The sequence below is a fragment of the Carassius auratus genome, chromosome 32, assembly GCF_003368295.1.
Source record: "Carassius auratus strain Wakin chromosome 32, ASM336829v1, whole genome shotgun sequence".
Classification (NCBI taxonomy): domain Eukaryota; kingdom Metazoa; phylum Chordata; class Actinopteri; order Cypriniformes; family Cyprinidae; genus Carassius; species Carassius auratus.
In genome coordinates this window covers 3,849,694-3,865,487 of record NC_039274.1, presented here as the reverse complement: position 1 = coordinate 3,865,487, position 15,794 = coordinate 3,849,694, and the positions used below count along the sequence as shown (strand labels likewise).

The 15,794-nt window shown below is 38.1% G+C and overlaps 1 protein-coding gene across 4 annotated transcripts; it reads right to left on the bottom strand.

The window, feature by feature from the left end:
• Nucleotides 1-348: 348 nt before the first annotated feature.
• On the bottom strand, nucleotides 349-15,548 carry LOC113051382 (phosphorylase b kinase regulatory subunit alpha, skeletal muscle isoform-like). Of its 4 annotated transcripts, none has more exons than XM_026215080.1 (34): nucleotides 15,271-15,548; nucleotides 15,038-15,173; nucleotides 14,085-14,243; nucleotides 13,640-13,687; nucleotides 12,815-12,983; nucleotides 12,327-12,409; nucleotides 12,135-12,215; nucleotides 11,559-11,657; nucleotides 11,307-11,453; nucleotides 11,166-11,219; nucleotides 10,828-10,950; nucleotides 10,342-10,437; nucleotides 9,015-9,122; nucleotides 8,821-8,899; nucleotides 8,591-8,725; nucleotides 8,261-8,370; nucleotides 7,926-8,070; nucleotides 7,739-7,817; nucleotides 7,478-7,641; nucleotides 6,619-6,789; nucleotides 4,964-5,052; nucleotides 4,731-4,876; nucleotides 4,485-4,638; nucleotides 4,224-4,303; nucleotides 4,065-4,143; nucleotides 3,252-3,381; nucleotides 3,039-3,140; nucleotides 2,382-2,497; nucleotides 2,193-2,231; nucleotides 1,805-1,849; nucleotides 1,244-1,405; nucleotides 1,074-1,127; nucleotides 794-994; nucleotides 349-691 (listed from the first exon to the last, which is right to left on the bottom strand). In XM_026215080.1, the coding sequence occupies exons 2-34, from the start codon at nucleotides 15,113-15,115 to the stop codon at nucleotides 521-523; spliced, it is 3,696 nt and encodes a 1,231-aa protein (XP_026070865.1). In that variant the 5' UTR covers nucleotides 15,116-15,173; nucleotides 15,271-15,548; the 3' UTR covers nucleotides 349-520. The 4 variants fall into 4 exon arrangements, with proteins under 4 accessions (XP_026070865.1, XP_026070863.1, XP_026070864.1 ...); XM_026215078.1 differs by having other exon boundaries at nucleotides 349-694; nucleotides 15,271-15,547; XM_026215079.1 differs by having other exon boundaries at nucleotides 349-694; nucleotides 15,331-15,547.
• Between the last annotated feature and the right edge of the window lie 246 nt (nucleotides 15,549-15,794).

The following is a 15,794-nucleotide window of genomic DNA, read 5'->3' as shown; positions in this document are numbered from 1 at the left end:
TGTAACAGGGCTGTAAAGACCACAAATGCAAGTCAAAACACAACAAATGTAACTAAGTATTTTACATGAGTAGTCACCAATTCATTACTTGTACATTATAAACATACAGTACGCTACACTCAGTTTACACAGTATAGTTCGTCTTTTATGTTGGCAAACAAAAAAAAGAACAAATCTGAGTTTCATGCTAAATAGACCTTAGTCAGGATAGACACTGTATTGAATTTTATGCACATGAATACAACAGACTTACAGTCTTGTCAATGGTTCTAAATTAAAATTAAAATGTATGCATTTAGCAGACTCTTTTCCATTGGGACTGCTGAATAACAACACCAATAAACTGTGTGAAGTACCAAAGCATTTGTTTATTCAGTTTATTCAGTCTTGTTCAAAACGGTAGCAGATTTTGATTTCACACCCACACTCAAACTCACACCAAACACCTATGTAACTGCTCTAAAATAGTGGTCTCTTCCTCTGTACAATAAAAACGAAACTATTTAAAAACTGCACGGTATCACTGTACAGTACAGGCGCCACTAGGCAGGAAGTCCTGGACGTAGGTAGCCACAGCTTTAGTGAGGTAAGTCATGGTGCCAAAGCGACCGCTGGGTGCAGTGTCATACAGGAGCCGGCAGATGCCCGTAGAGGGATCCTTCTCTAAAATACTGTCTTCTGCACCAAGATCCTTCTGCAGCAGCGAGAGAAAGGAAATTACTTAACATTTGATGATAATAAATACAAAGTTGAATCATGTTATTTGAAGCAATTTACAGTTAAAAGCCCATACCTGGTCCTTGAAGAACATGTCATTGGCAATGTGAACAATCTTCTCTACGTGGATGATGCTGCCAACGCTTTGAATGTCCACATCAGCCAGCATTGTAAGTACCAGGATCCCTTCGACGAGCAGCTGCCGATATTCAGGCTGAGGGACACGGTTCAGCACCCTTTCCACATGCACCGCAAACTTGATCTCACCCGGGGTCATCTGGAGAGAGGGAGAGATATAGCTTTTTAGAAAGCAATGAGAGGAACTGATTTTTAAAACACTTTAATTGGTCCTAAACCTCTCTCGTGGTAGAAGATGGGAGCACAAAGCCTTCTATTGAAAGGCCATGACACTGTGGGCAAAAAAACAAACAAACAATAAATTAATATTCCACTATTTTGCATTAAATATCTTTTATCTATCTATTTAATGTTATTGACATATTGTTTCCTCTCAAATTCTTCTAACCTTCTGCAGGATCTTCCAGACTTTTTGATAGAAGCCTACAGGAACTCTGTTGAGCGCGCCATCAAGCCTTCTTCTGCGCAGCCACTGGCCCTGTCGACTGTCCCGAGACGCACCAACACTGATTGAGCTGTCAAATGCATCAATTGAAGGCATCCTGTACCTCTGTAAATAACATATTAGCACAGATCAGCAATCTGTGAAACTGCCTTGTTAGTGGTATGACATACTAGGGGTACACCTTTAAAAACAACAGGGATCAACATTAGGCTTATTAGGCAACTTATAGAAACAGCTGTTGACTTTATAAGAAAATTCAAAACAGATGTAATTCTTCTTGCGCCCACTGCTTAACACATTACAGATACCTTGCTACAGTTAACAAAAACAATATCTTGTAAAGTTCCATATTAACATCTATTCCATATTGTCGATTTGACAGTTTTTCAGGCACAGACATTTAGCCCTTTTTGCAGCTCTGTTAGTTTCTTAACCTTACTTGCCCTTCAAAAATCAAAGTGCAAATCCAAAAGTTAATATGGCTTGGAAGAACTGAGGACTTACCCCTGACTCCATGTGCTCAGTGTCGAAGGATTGGCTTGAAAATGTCTACAAGAGGAAAAGACAGAAAGCAATAGGGGAGGTCAGTTTTATCAACTTCCCACCTGACAAAACACTTTTGAGCCTCCTTCAGCAATTATGCTCTCATCTTTTGTGGAATTAAACACCTTGCCATGCACCTTTAGAGCCAATGAAACCCGTTTATTCTTCTTCATGTGACATACAGATTCAAACTTTAGACGTACCATGGTTTTTCTTCCCACTGGATTAAATTCATATACAATTAACCCACCCAATTAAGCAACTGATGTCAGTTTGTTTCTTGTTTTTTTTTTTTTTTTAACTTGAGTTTAGACAATTCATGAGAGTCACAGCTCATGAGACACATCACCTTACTTTGGAGTGACCATGACAATCGGAGATCTTCCAGCTGAAAACATTTAAAAACTATTTAACAAATAGAGGCATGACTTCTTTGGTTGCTTTAATGTTGACACAATTTAATTTACTTGATTGTGCCTTTGTAATATCTGGCCCATGCATGTTTTTGTTTCATCAATCTGGATGTGCGGTCACCTACCATCTTCATGTCACTCTTCAGTTTGCTGATGCCTGCACGCTCACTCTTGGTAGCACCAACATTTCCAACTTCATGGATGGAGATAACAGGACTGGTACCAGGCTCAACTGAACGAACTGACACACATCCAAACCAATCATAGATAGGGTGATACATCCTCTTTTTCCCAGACTGAATTGCATAAATTGTCCAGGTTTTAAGTGTGTTCGGCTTGAAGCAGCACTGCGCAGACCGATCGATGTTCAACATCAAAATACTGTGAGAGGTATAGAGAACAGACACTCAGCATGCTGTCCAGTTGCTCTCACGGTACTTTGTTGTAACACACCGATCGATCTGCATCGCACCGCTTCAAGCCGAACACACCTATTGCATTTGTTTTCTATTGGTTTCATACTTGATGAAAGTAAAGACTGAAAAGAAGTTTGACCAACAGCATGCAGGCACTGTACATTATCGACCAATCATAGCACACGAGAAGGTGGGATCTACAGAGAATGGTCAAAACAATGCAAATTTTAGGCAATTTAGAAATCCCGACTAGGAAAAAGGTGATATATGGTCACCCTAATCATAGAATATTAGCTATCAATGCAATGCTGAACTATATTTCTACACAAACTACGCAACACTGTAATTCACCCGTAATTCACTCACCACTTCTCTGAACACCAAATTCTTTGCCGCTCAAAATGTGTTGGAGAAGATTCTTCAACTCAGAAGGACTCAATTTCATCAGACTCTCAGTTGCCTCCTCACCTTCACCATACACATACATACATTTATTTATTTATTACTTGGAAATGGAAAACACACCCTCAAATCTCCTAAGATGCACTATGAACAAATGATTAGTGATGAATGCAATACCTGAGCAGTTTAGAGACTGGGCCAGCTCAGTTGCCATAACCTGAATGATGAGGCCAATCCTCAGCCGAAACATCTCACTGAACAAACTGGGCTGTGTTCTGATGATCATCGCTAGGTACACTATGATCTCCTAACACAAAAACAAATATTATGAACATAAAAAAAGATCCTACACAGTCAGTACGCACAAAATTTCTCAGGAAGCTTTATATAATATAATTTGAGATGTTAATGAAGTATTTTGGCGGATATGGGATAGTATTTTGGTTGATCATTCTTTGCACTTTCAATATGAACATATTGTACTTACAAGGTTATTTACACCAGTTCATAATTTTAGGGCTGTTATGATTGTTTTATGTTTTTGAAAGAAGTCTCTTACACTCACTCAGGCTGCATTTATTTGATGAAATCAGCAATACTATGAAATATTATAACAATTTAAAATATTCATATACATACATATATTTTGCAGAAGTAATTTATTCCTTAATAGTCACTGTTCCAGTCTTTAATGTCACATGATCCTTCAGAAATCATTCTAATTAGCTGATTTGGACAAAAAAAAAAAACATTTATTATTATTATCAAGGTTAAAAAAAGACTGAGCTGCATAATATTTTTCTGAAAACCATGATGCATTTCTATGAAATACAAATCTTTTGTAAGAACATAAAAGATGTCTTTACTCTAATTTTCTGATCAATATAATGCATGCTTGCGGTTTAAAACTATTCATTTGTTAAAAGAATAATTTAACTGACCCTGAACTTTTGAACAGTAGTGTAAAATCACTGTATGTTTTCAAGTAACCTGTGTGAGGATGGCAACAGTAATGTTGTTCTCGCTGGCTTCATCAATAAGCAAGGCCAGTTGGTCAGGAGGCAAAGGCCTGCAGAGAAACATCCAGATCACCCACATGCTAATATAGTGCATCTTTTAGATGAACAGTGAATGACTGTGAAAACTCACGCAGTAATGGTCTTCTCTCTGGGCTCCGGTGGCAAACCCACTGTCAAGTGCTTCTGATGGGCCAGCAAATCTGAGCAGGCCTACAAACAAGACACAAAATACAGAACAATTCATGAAGCACATTTAATTTAAACACATCCTGTGAATTGAGAATGCTCATCTAACCAAAAGAGCATATGTAACATTTCTTGGATGAGAGGAATGTAAATATCAGCCAGTATTAAAGTTTCTTATTCCACAATCCTGCATTAAGATCTTTACCCAGTCCAGTTCCTCCACTTTCTTGCGGAGCACGCCTGAAATCATACGGATGAGATCCCAGCAGCGCAGATCTCCCGCCTTCTCATAGAGCTCCACCAGCAAACTCTTGACAGTGGTGCCTTCCCCATGCAGCTGAGTGTCCCAGTCCATTCCCCTGTCAGGACACACATTCCATTCAATAGAAAACAAAACAACTATACAGACAACTCGTATAACTCTGTTTCAGGCATGGCGAGGGATTTTTACTTGTCTTTGAAAAGGATGTAGAGGATGTCTGCCTGGTCATGAAGGCTCTGAGTATCTTTAAGCACCTGGACTAGTCCACTGTAGTCAATGCCACCATGAGTGTCCAGTGGCAGCTTACACTCGGAGGACACAAGCTCCTCTGGACTCTACAGAGATCAATGACACATCACAGAGATTTCTGTCATCTCAGTTTGCATTATTAAAAGATAATTTGTGTGTTTGCATATACACACATGATTGGTGCGAGGTCCCTTGAAATCTTTTAGATTAAGCACAGGCTGAGGGGAGTGGAAAAGCTTACTGGGAAGATACATGTGCACATCTGAAAAACAGACAAGGAACAGAAGAAAACAGGGCAAAAATGTATACAAATAATATACTCTTTGCTTTGTTAGACAGATGTCTAATTGATTTACTGTAATTGACTGGTTGTTATTAAACCACAGTTGTACAGTTGTTGTTTAATAGTACACCAATATATATATGTATAAAATATATCAATATATCATTTAATCACCCTCATGCTGTTACTTTCTATCCTTTGTGAACATAAGAAGAAATTGTGGAAGACATTAAGAAATATATTGCTTTTTGTCCATATAACAGGGTTCGAACACATTTATACCAATGAATTTCCAATGACTTTGCCCTGACTTTTCCATGACATTTGAGACAATATTCATGACTTGATGTTCCATTATTTCACAAGTATACATGTAAAACAAGAACATTTTTATATTAATTTATACAGAAAATTATGTTAATTAAAATTAATGACTATTAATTATACATGTTTGCTTTGTTTTAATAATAAGTACAAGCTGTGAATAGAATCAAAATGTATCAGAAAATGCAGAGAATGTATCAAAATCACTGAATATTGCAATTTGTTTAACCAATATTATCAATTAAACTCAGGACCTGCATTTCATTTTTAAAACTGTTTAGGTATAACAGTAGTAGGCTATACGAGTACAGAAATATACTTAATTTGAATAAACTGTAAATTAAAGAAAGATTAATCCTTAATATTAGTTAAAAAATGGATTCAGTCAAGAGCAGCACGTCCCACACTCAGCCCACAGTATGGACATGTGGACATAAAACTTTGGGCTGTCCCACTAGGTCCCCGCATTTCACACCGATATTGGGCCCCACAGCAGACTGTCCGTGTGGGCTAGATTTTCTGCCAACAGTGGGCCACATGGGCCCCAAAAGGGCATCTTTGCTGGGGTAGTGATGGTCTCTTAGTCTTTTGTTGTTTGATTAACATTAATGACAGACAGCACCGTTTTATTAGGCTGCTGACAGAATACCGAATACACAGATCCAATAAACTGAATCTTATACACATGCATATTTAAACAAATTATACAGAGATTTGTGAAATTTCCTAAATTTTCCAGGCATGGGAATTACCGTTTTAAAGTTCCACGACTTTTCCAGGTTTTTCATGACCATACAAGCCTTATGGAAGTAAATGGTAATTAAAAAAAGAATATTTTCTTTTGTGACAAGGCGGCCCGCGTAAATGATGACAGAATTTAGTTTTGCTTAACTATCCCTTTAAGTTTAACCTGCTAGTTTGTCAAAGCACTTGATGTGGCAACCTGGCCACATAAAACTACACACTTAAGCCTTTTAATGCTTTTAATGTGACATCCTCCCATTCTTGCATTCTACCCTTCACGTCCACTGCTTCTAGGTCTATGGCTTGTGTTATTTTAAAAAAAAAAAAACATTTACTGCAATGAGCAAAAAGACCAAACTAATCAATTTATTGTTGATCATTTCCATTAATGATTAGTTGTTGCATCCATAAAAATGACCCTTCAACCAGTAAGATTTCAGTTCGAGTACAGCAGTAGTTGATATTGGTTCAGCTCACTGTGGATTTGGAGCTCCTTGGCTTTGTTCATGAGAGACACCATCTCAAGTGTCTTAGTGGCTGCAGCCTTGAAGCGACTCAGCCCTTTTGCCTGGGCCTCGACTCTGAGCCCCCGCTGAGGCACCGCTGCAGTCAACAGCTGGTCTAGGTATTGTGCTAGATCATCTGTATCTGAGAAAGAAAGGGTTAGGAGTTAGGATTAGAAAGAAAGAGGCATGAGAATAAGCAGCAAGACATTCAAGAAAAAAAAGTTTGCAATGCACCGAACCTATGTGTTTATGTAACATTATAATTAAATTAATAATAATTCAAGCTTGATTACCCAGAATACTCATTTATAAAATGCTTTAAACCCCAAACCAATCATAAATTGCATTCTTTACAGGAAATGCCACAGAACCTTGAATAAAATGCAAAACAAATCAATATAATAAATGCATGCATCTTGAGCGACATGATGCTGTTTTCACACTTCAGGTACTCATTGCAAACGATCGACATAGTAACACATCTTGCAATGATAGTAGAGAAAAAAGGCTGAGAAGCCAAAGTACACCGGAAAAGTCAGAGGTCAGAGATGTGTATCAGTAAATGTTTCCTCCAGCAAATTCTTAATTATGAGAACTGTTTAGTTCATTAAAACCCATTACACTTGCTCTCCCTAAAGATTGGACTCAAGATCAAAATGAATAAATTTTTACGCTTAAAATGTAGTCTAGACCTAAAGTCAATATAAATTGACTTCATCTCCAAAATGACCAACGTATCCAAGTACAAGAGTACAAGATACCAAGTATCTGACCATTTCAGAAGTCATAGTCAAACAAAGTCTCTTTATCAGGATATTATTTCCCCTTACCATCACTGAAGTTCAAGTCATGCACAGATCCTCTAAAGTAGCCGTCCTCAACATCATCATCTTCATCCCAGCCCCTACTGGAGCGTGTCTTAACACTATCGAGGAAGCTCAGATGAGCACAACAAGACGTGGTCAGGAACTCAGATAACTTGCCAGTCTGGATCCTAGCAAAATTGAGAGCCGCAAACAAGTAAGCTTAAACTACCCCTTGAATATGTATTGTTGATGACATTGTATTTATTTATAGCCTCGTTGTCTGACCTTGCCCCTCCAAAATAGCCATCCTGTAGCTTCTTAAGGGTAGCCAGCACAGCAGGGTCCAAGTCTGTGTGTTCACTGTCTAAGAAGTAATGCACAAAAGATTGTGGGGTAAAACCACACACTTATTCACGGTCCAAAACAAATTTCCGATGACTCCACATTATCAGGGATGCAAATTTTCACTCACTAAGCATGGTCTGGGAAATGGGAAAGGTGACCGTAGGACGGCCGGTCATCCTCCAGCGAGAAGACAGGTAAGACAGATCAGTGCGCAACATTTCCACAATCATCTTGTTGTCCAGGGCCAGATAGAACTGCTGGTGATCTATGAACTACCGGGGAGTAACAAATGAAGAAAAACATTTGCCATTTAGCATATATTTTAGGTTTTGACCATCTTTCTGTAGCTTTAGCCTCACCAACTCTTTTTTATTATTATTTAACTTCTGCTGAATGATAATCAGTGGCTCTCTAAGTCAGCACAAGGCTCAAACATGCCTACTTTAGCACATTATGAAGAACCTGAGGTGTGAAGCTGAAGATGGTGTTGCGGACGATGTATAGCTTGGAGGTTCCCAACACGCCAATCCTACGGTAAGGTCTGCCGGTCAGCCCCAGTCTCTCATTACGCCCTTACAAAAAGATAAACACATGCATGCACCCTAAATACATTAAATAGACACTTATGTGAACACGTTTTGGTGTAGGATTTACAATTTACATTCACAAAACTGAAAAAGTATTCTATTGTAAAATATATTCCAGTAATGTTTTTTTCTTTGAAACATATTTTTAACAGCACTGCGTTTAAAAATAACAGCATGTTTTGTATTTCTTCATACCACTTCCTACCTAGTCTAGCATAAATATGGCTGAGAACTCGAGATGGTTGCACTCTGATGGGGTGGATGTCTGCCACAGTCTCCACATCAATCCCATTCTTCTGTAGGAGTGCCTTAATATCCTCATTCTCAGCAAGGATGGACACTTATCAGAACAAAAAAAAAAAACATCAGTGTAAATTTCAACCTTGCAATACATGAAGCAATGAGTGCAACTGGTTTAAAAATATTAAAACATACCTTGTACAACAACATCTGGTTTTGGGATGGTAGAGAACCTGCGGTTTAGAGGGTCTATTTCTCCAGGAGCCAAAAAACCCTGAAATGGAAAGGAAAGAAGACATTGGAGGTTTTCGACAGACTTTTTTCTCAGATATAACTTGGTACAAAGGTTTCAAAGAACTATAGTGAAGATAAGACATTTAACCTCTCACCTCTGCCAAAAGGTTGCCCAGGACATAAAGGGACTGTCCCCACTTCAGAGGGCACTTTCCCATTGGGATCCTCTCCACCGTGTGTGGATTGACATACTCTTCATCCACCTAAAATAATATTAATAAAAATGTGTTATCAAAAGTAAAAAAAAAATTAACTAATTTCATCTTAATTCATTAAATCTGAATTCACATGAATCCAGTGATATTTAATTGCTATACAGATCAGAAAAAAAAAAAAAAAAACATTTAAAGGGGGGGGTGAAATGCTATTTCATGCATACTGAGTTTTTTACACTGTTAAAGAGTTGGATTCCCATGCTACACATGGACAAAGTTTCAAAAATTAAGTTGTACGTTTGAAGGAGTATTTTTGCTCCAAAAAAACCTCTTCCGGTTTGTCACAAGTTTCGGAAAGTTTTTTTCGAGTATGGCTCTGTGTGACGTTAGATGGAGCGGAATTTCCTTATATGGGTCCTGACGCACTTCTGCCGGAAGAGCGCGCGCTCCCGTATAGCAGAGCACTGAGAGCACAGCCTGATCAGAGCGAGAGCGTCGCGAAAAGTCACAAAAGAAGTGTGTTTTTGGTTGCCAGGGCAAGACAACCCTGCACAGATTACCAAAAGAGAAACAGCATTAAGGGACCAGTGGATGGAGTTTATTTTTACAGAGCATCAACGCAGTTGTGCAAGTGTTTTTGTTTGTTCCCTGCATTTCGGATTGCACATTGTTTATTTCTTAAGGATGATGCAATCCCAACGGAAAAGGGTCACGATCGTGTGTTGGAAACGCATGCGGTGAGTAAAACTGCTTCAAATATCTCTGTGTTGTTAACTTAGCTATCAGCGTGTAAGCACATCAAATAAACAACATGCGATGTTGTCATCAAACTGCACTTTCCACATGTACAGCTTAAAAAAAAAGAAAAAAAAAAGACGACATAAAGTGGAAATTAGTCATTTTCCAAAACCGCTAAGCAAATATATACAGTTTCAGTACATACCACATAGAGACGCCTTTGCTGATCCTGCTCTTGTTAAATTTCAGCCTCTGGATCTGTGTCACAGCTTCCACATGCTCTCAACTCAAAAGCCTACTCGCGCTCGTGATTCTTTAGCTCCGCCCACACGTCACGCCTCTAGGCGCTCGTGTTTTTCCGGGAAAAATCGGTACAGACTATCTTTCTCTTATAAATATAATAAAAATAAAGACTTTTTGGAGTTATGAAGGATGCAGTACTATTCTATAGGTACTCAAGATTAACAGGATATTGAGTGAAAACGAGCATTTCACCCCCCCTTTAATTAGTTGGGAAAAGATTTCTCACCTTATCTGGAGGAACACTATAGAGTTCAGGCAGCAGCCGTATCCCATCTTTTTGTTTGATCATGATACCTTCCAGAGCTTCTCGATACTCCTGAACCTGAGATTACAGAAACATGAATATATAGCCTGCCTGTATCTGCAGCACAGCCTAATTTTTTAACCTCTAGAAAGTTTCTCTTTTGCTATTCTTGTCTTTATACTTTGTCTTTTGTCTCTACACTAGCTGCCAGAAGGCACCACTCAACTTAAGGCTGAATAAACTACATGACTTTTACAAATCTGAACACTAGGCATCCTGTACCTGAATATTGTATACTGTTACAAAACTGTGTACAAACTGTATATATCGTTACAAAACTGGGCATCATACATAAAACTCATGCAGAAACACACACCTCGTTGTTATGATACTCATCACCAATGAATACATTGCGTGTTCTAAAATCAGCTCAAAATATCAAACATATATGATATCATCTGGTTTTACCTGCTCTGGACTGTTGATAAAGATGCCATCCAAGATCAGGTAGGTCCAGAAAAGTGGCCACTCACATTCAATGTTTTCAAAAAGCTTCAGTTCAGCAGATTCATAGTACAGCCTGTTGGGGTCCTATTAGAAAAAGAGGTCAAGTGTTTAATTACAGACATAATTAGACACATTTAACATGTACAGTACACATCCACATATTTCGGTAATAATTCTTAATACTAGATGTAAAACTATATGTAATTATTTCTACATATTCTAAAGTATTTGTATATTTAAAAAAATATTCAATACAATTAATGTATATCCTAATGTGTCTGTGTATTGGATATACTGACCTCTTTAGGAGTTTTGTGGCCATCTCTAAGAAAACGACAACAGCCATATCTTCCCTGCATACAAAAAAGGGTTTCATGTAACAAATATAGCCACCATAGAGTGGGAGCTGATAAACAAAAACAAATTCCTCAAGTTCTGACCTGGAGCTTGGAGATGATTTCTTCCTTAGTGATATTGACTAACTCCATGTCTTCCACAGCAAAGGCTGGATATGAAATGATGGACAGGAGGCCAGCATCCACCTCTTTAGATGTTGAAGCTCTGGGCAACATGGAGCTCAGAATGGACTGAGAGGAATACGTGGTAGTAAGGAGACGATGATGGTTTTATTTATTTATTTTTACTAAGTAATCTGAAGGTGAAAAAAAGCACTAGAACCATTATAGCCTCACCTGGCAGTGCTGGATATCATCTGCTAAAACATGAACCACAGAGTCTGGTCCCCCTTTGGCCCCAAAGAGATTCAAGTCATCTAAGGCTTCAAGTGCTGCCTGCAGTTACAAAGGGTCCATTCAGGGGCTGTTACAGTGTTTTTTCCTCACAGTGTCACAATAAAGCCAATATTCATTCAGTTTGCACTGAAATCCAGGACCACAGACAATAAAATCAGCTGCCACAACTGAATTTTTACACATTTCAGACCAGTACATTGTATTAAAACAAGGTTAATGGCTAGTTTCCTAACTTTAGACTGTACTCAGTTTCCTCGGACAGAGAAAGAACAACCAGAACCCTTCTGCTCTGAGCAAACAGACACAATAGGAGCAAACAGAAATGACACAAGCTGACAGGAAAAGCTGGGAAGGAACACTTATACCACAGAGTTCATGTTGAGGTAACACTGGGTCACATTAATATGCAGTGTTTATGAGTGTCCGGCATGAACACCCCCTCCCCATCACGCCAGACTGAGAATTCTCAGCTGCTCAGAAGAGGACTGACTGTCTATTTTGCTTCAACAGACTCACTTTAGCCATCCCTATTGAGCTGACATTGAGCTCGGGAATCCCCTGATTGGTTTTGTCTCCTCTCTCCCACATCCCATAGTCCTGAACAATCACAGGAGAAAAACGCAAGATACAGAGAGTGGCTCTTTAACACCAATTACAGACTAAAATGAGAAAAACATACATATGGCCTATATTTCCGGAGAGACTTACAGCCACTTTGTATGCAGATTCAGTGTAAAACAGCAGATTTTGGACCACATCCACCTCGTCCTGAGTGTACACAATGTGCAGCCCTAAAAGGACACGAGACATGGCAAAGGATATGTGGGAGAAGATCTTCTAATGCTAGGCTCAGTACACAAAGCATGCAGTCATATTCCAGGATTTCTGAACAACAGTTTTATAGGTTTGAATGACATTAGGGTAAGTAATGACAGAATTCTTCTTCTATCTGAACGCTCTTACAATTAGAGCTCACGACCGGTCACAAACTACAACCGCAGTCTTTATCATTTATTACTTGTGCAGGCCTACTAAAGACTGTAAAATGAGGACAAAAAGAGATTCTACTGGTTTAGAGGAAAAGAATGAAAGTTTGTACACTTTTAGAGGAAGACCGGAGTACGCTTTAAGAGTCTCAGGTGTCTTGATGTGCCTTAAGCCATGTTACACAAGCTCTAAAGTGAGACCTGGAGTACCTGAGGCAGTCATCTGAGCCAGGAAGAGGAGATAGACTGAGGTAGCGTCAAGCTGGAGATGCCCCCATTCCTTGTCACCCACCACAGTGGCACAGGTCTTAGTGTTGTACTTGGCGTGGAGGCTGTCCAAAGCACTCTTACTGTATTTAAACTTCTCCACCTTGTCCAGCTGCAGTGAAATGTGAGAGAACAAGAGATAGCACAAAAGAGCACTTCAGACAATATCTAATGGACAAAATGGTAATATGTGTTAGGCACAATTGAACTGTGTATGAGACTGATAGATTGCATAACACTGGCATTTGTATATTTGTGTGTACAATGTTTCTGAAAGTCTCTTTATGCTCACCAAGGCTGCATTTATCTGATAAAAAACTACAAACAGTAAAATGGTAATATTGTGAAAAAGGCTATTATTACAATTTAAAATATCCATTTTAGATGTTAATATACTATCAAACATAATTTATTTCTGTGATGGCAAAGCTGAACTTTCATCAGCATTCCTCTACTCTTCAGTGTCACATGATCCTTCAGAAATCATTCCAATATGATGATTTGGTGCTCAAGAAACATTTCTAATTCTCATCAGTGTTAAAAATAGTTCACTGCATAATATTTTTGTGTAAACCAAAACAGATTCTTTAATAAAATTCAAAAAAATTGAATTTCTTTGAAATAGAATAAATTACTGAATAAAAGGTTGTTTTTTTTGTTTTGTTTTTTACTGACCCCAAACTTCAGAATGGTAGTGAATGCATGTATGTTTATTAGCTTACAGCCTAATTAGCATGTAGTGTGGTTAATGTCAATGACGGGCGATACCTGTCGCATTATGCACTGAAGAATTCCCCTCATCAACTTCACCACACTCTGAAAGAAGAAAAAGAGATCAAGACACACAGGCTGCCTCCAAAACAACACTTGGTACACAGGCTCAACTGTGACCTTTCAGCTCTTCATTTAATAGCACAGACATGAGTAACATAACACTTCGGAGCCACTGTAAAGTGACACCTTAGATACACTCATACATACACATGCAGTCATGAACTGACCTTTCTCTAAAAAACACATGCACGGAAATAAAATAATACAATCCACTGCTGAATATTTTGGTATGGCTTCTGATAAAAGATCATTCAAATGATTCGAGAGTTGCCACATGCGCTCAGGAGAAAAACAGATTTCTCAGGTCACAGAATCAATACCAATGCACTGCAGAAAAGAAAAAATAATAATAACAATAAATTCCCATTTCAGTTTGTACCTGCTCAAGCTCATAGGCTTTAGCCTTGTCTTCATCACGGTCTGCGTTCTTCCTGTAAGCCAAACTGAGGGCCCAGACAGACAGGATACTGTAGACATTGTCCCTCACCCAGGCATCAGGCTGCTCTTTGCTGGCTGGTAACAGACCTGTCACTGGGTCCTACAAGTTATCAATACAGCTAGCTGAAAATGTCCAGTGCATCAGGTTCTACACTACATGTAGAATTAATATGAAAGCATTACTTTTACCACAAAACAAAAGAACTATATTATTTAATCTACCGTACAAAAGCTTGAGGTCAGCAATAAATAAATTAAATATTCATATATTGTATTTATTTCTGAAGAATCATGTCACACTGAAGACTGGAATAATGTATCTGAAAATTAAGCTGTCATCACAGGATTAATTTATATTTCAAAATATATCAAATAAAATAAAACAGTTATTGTAAATTTTAATATCATTTCATAACATTACCTAGTTATTGTAGTTTTGATCAAATAAATGGTGCATTGGAGACTTTAAATATTTTTAACCCAAATGTTTAAACAGTAATACACCGGAGTCAGAAATAAGATTTGAATTTATTTTCATGGGTATTTTTCCTTTGTGAAGGTATATTATTTTATCCAACTCCAAAATGTATCCATTTAAATTTAGAATAAAATTGTTAAATACACTATCACAGATAAATTAGACATTAAAAATTAAGAGGAATTTTTTTTTTTTTTTTTCACTTTTGTTGGCAAAAGCCCTAGTCAAATTCTGTCTCTGATATAGCATACATATTTTTACCTTTTTATTCATTAAATTGTGTTTTTAACACTAAACTGCCTCCTCGTGTCTCCGCATGACTGAAGATACAAAAACTATGGCAGACCGAAAATATAAGAAATGAAGGCATGTTTAGTAAACACAAGAGTGTTTAGAATAGAAGTGCAGACACTCACTTGGTGACGCAGAATAGTCTGATGAACTATCCTCGCGTAGTTGTCAAGTTTAACTCCCGAATTGCTGCGACTCCTCATTTTAGTTCCTAGAAAGTTGCGAAAAACCTTTACGTGTCAAAAAACCGCCAACATCCTCCTGCAATATAAACCAATATGCACATAAAGAAGAGCAGTGTATACAACAGGTGCTTATTTCGATAACGCTTGCGTAGATTCAGTGAATATAAACAGACCATAACAAGATAATCCGGAAGGAAAGTAACGCTAATTTACTCGTGGACACTCGCGCTTACACTGAAGCCATTCGGTCAGCTGGGAGGATCCTCAAAATAACACCGGTGAGCTCGAAAGTCGAAGTCGAAAACTTTTATAACGACAAACTTTTTAAAGGAACTAGTCTTAAAAGCTTGGGGAGTAACGTCGTAAAAACGTTGACCTCAAAGATTTTTACACATCTTGTGAAAACAGAGAGGACATCGTGTTCCTGACGTCATGTCGTGAAGGACCTATACCTTCATGAGGCTCTGTGTTGACCAATAGGAATACTTTATTTAATAATAAATCTTTGTTCAATTATCAATGGTTCAGTAACGGAATATTTCATGTTAGGAAGCTCTTTAACAAGGATGGTCTGCTTTTTAGATATACAGAATTTGTTTTATTATATAATATATATGTAACTCCTAAATAGTTTGCAAATGTTATGGACGCAATGCCATCTGTCATATGCATGCTTAAAAAATTATACCCCTTTCCT

Excerpts from the sequence above, each read along its gene's own strand:
- LOC113051382 (XM_026215078.1), bottom strand. The coding sequence starts at position 15,115 with ATGAGGAGTCGCAGCAATTCGGGAGTTAAACTTGACAACTACGCGAGG. Across the intron at positions 7,818-7,925 it reads CATTTCCCAGACCATGCTTA|ACAGTGAACACACAGACTTG; the intron begins GTGAGTGAAAAT and ends ATTACTTCTTAG. Across the intron at positions 6,790-7,477 it reads TGACTTGAACTTCAGTGATG|ATACAGATGATCTAGCACAA; the intron begins GTAAGGGGAAAT and ends TTTCTTTCTCAG.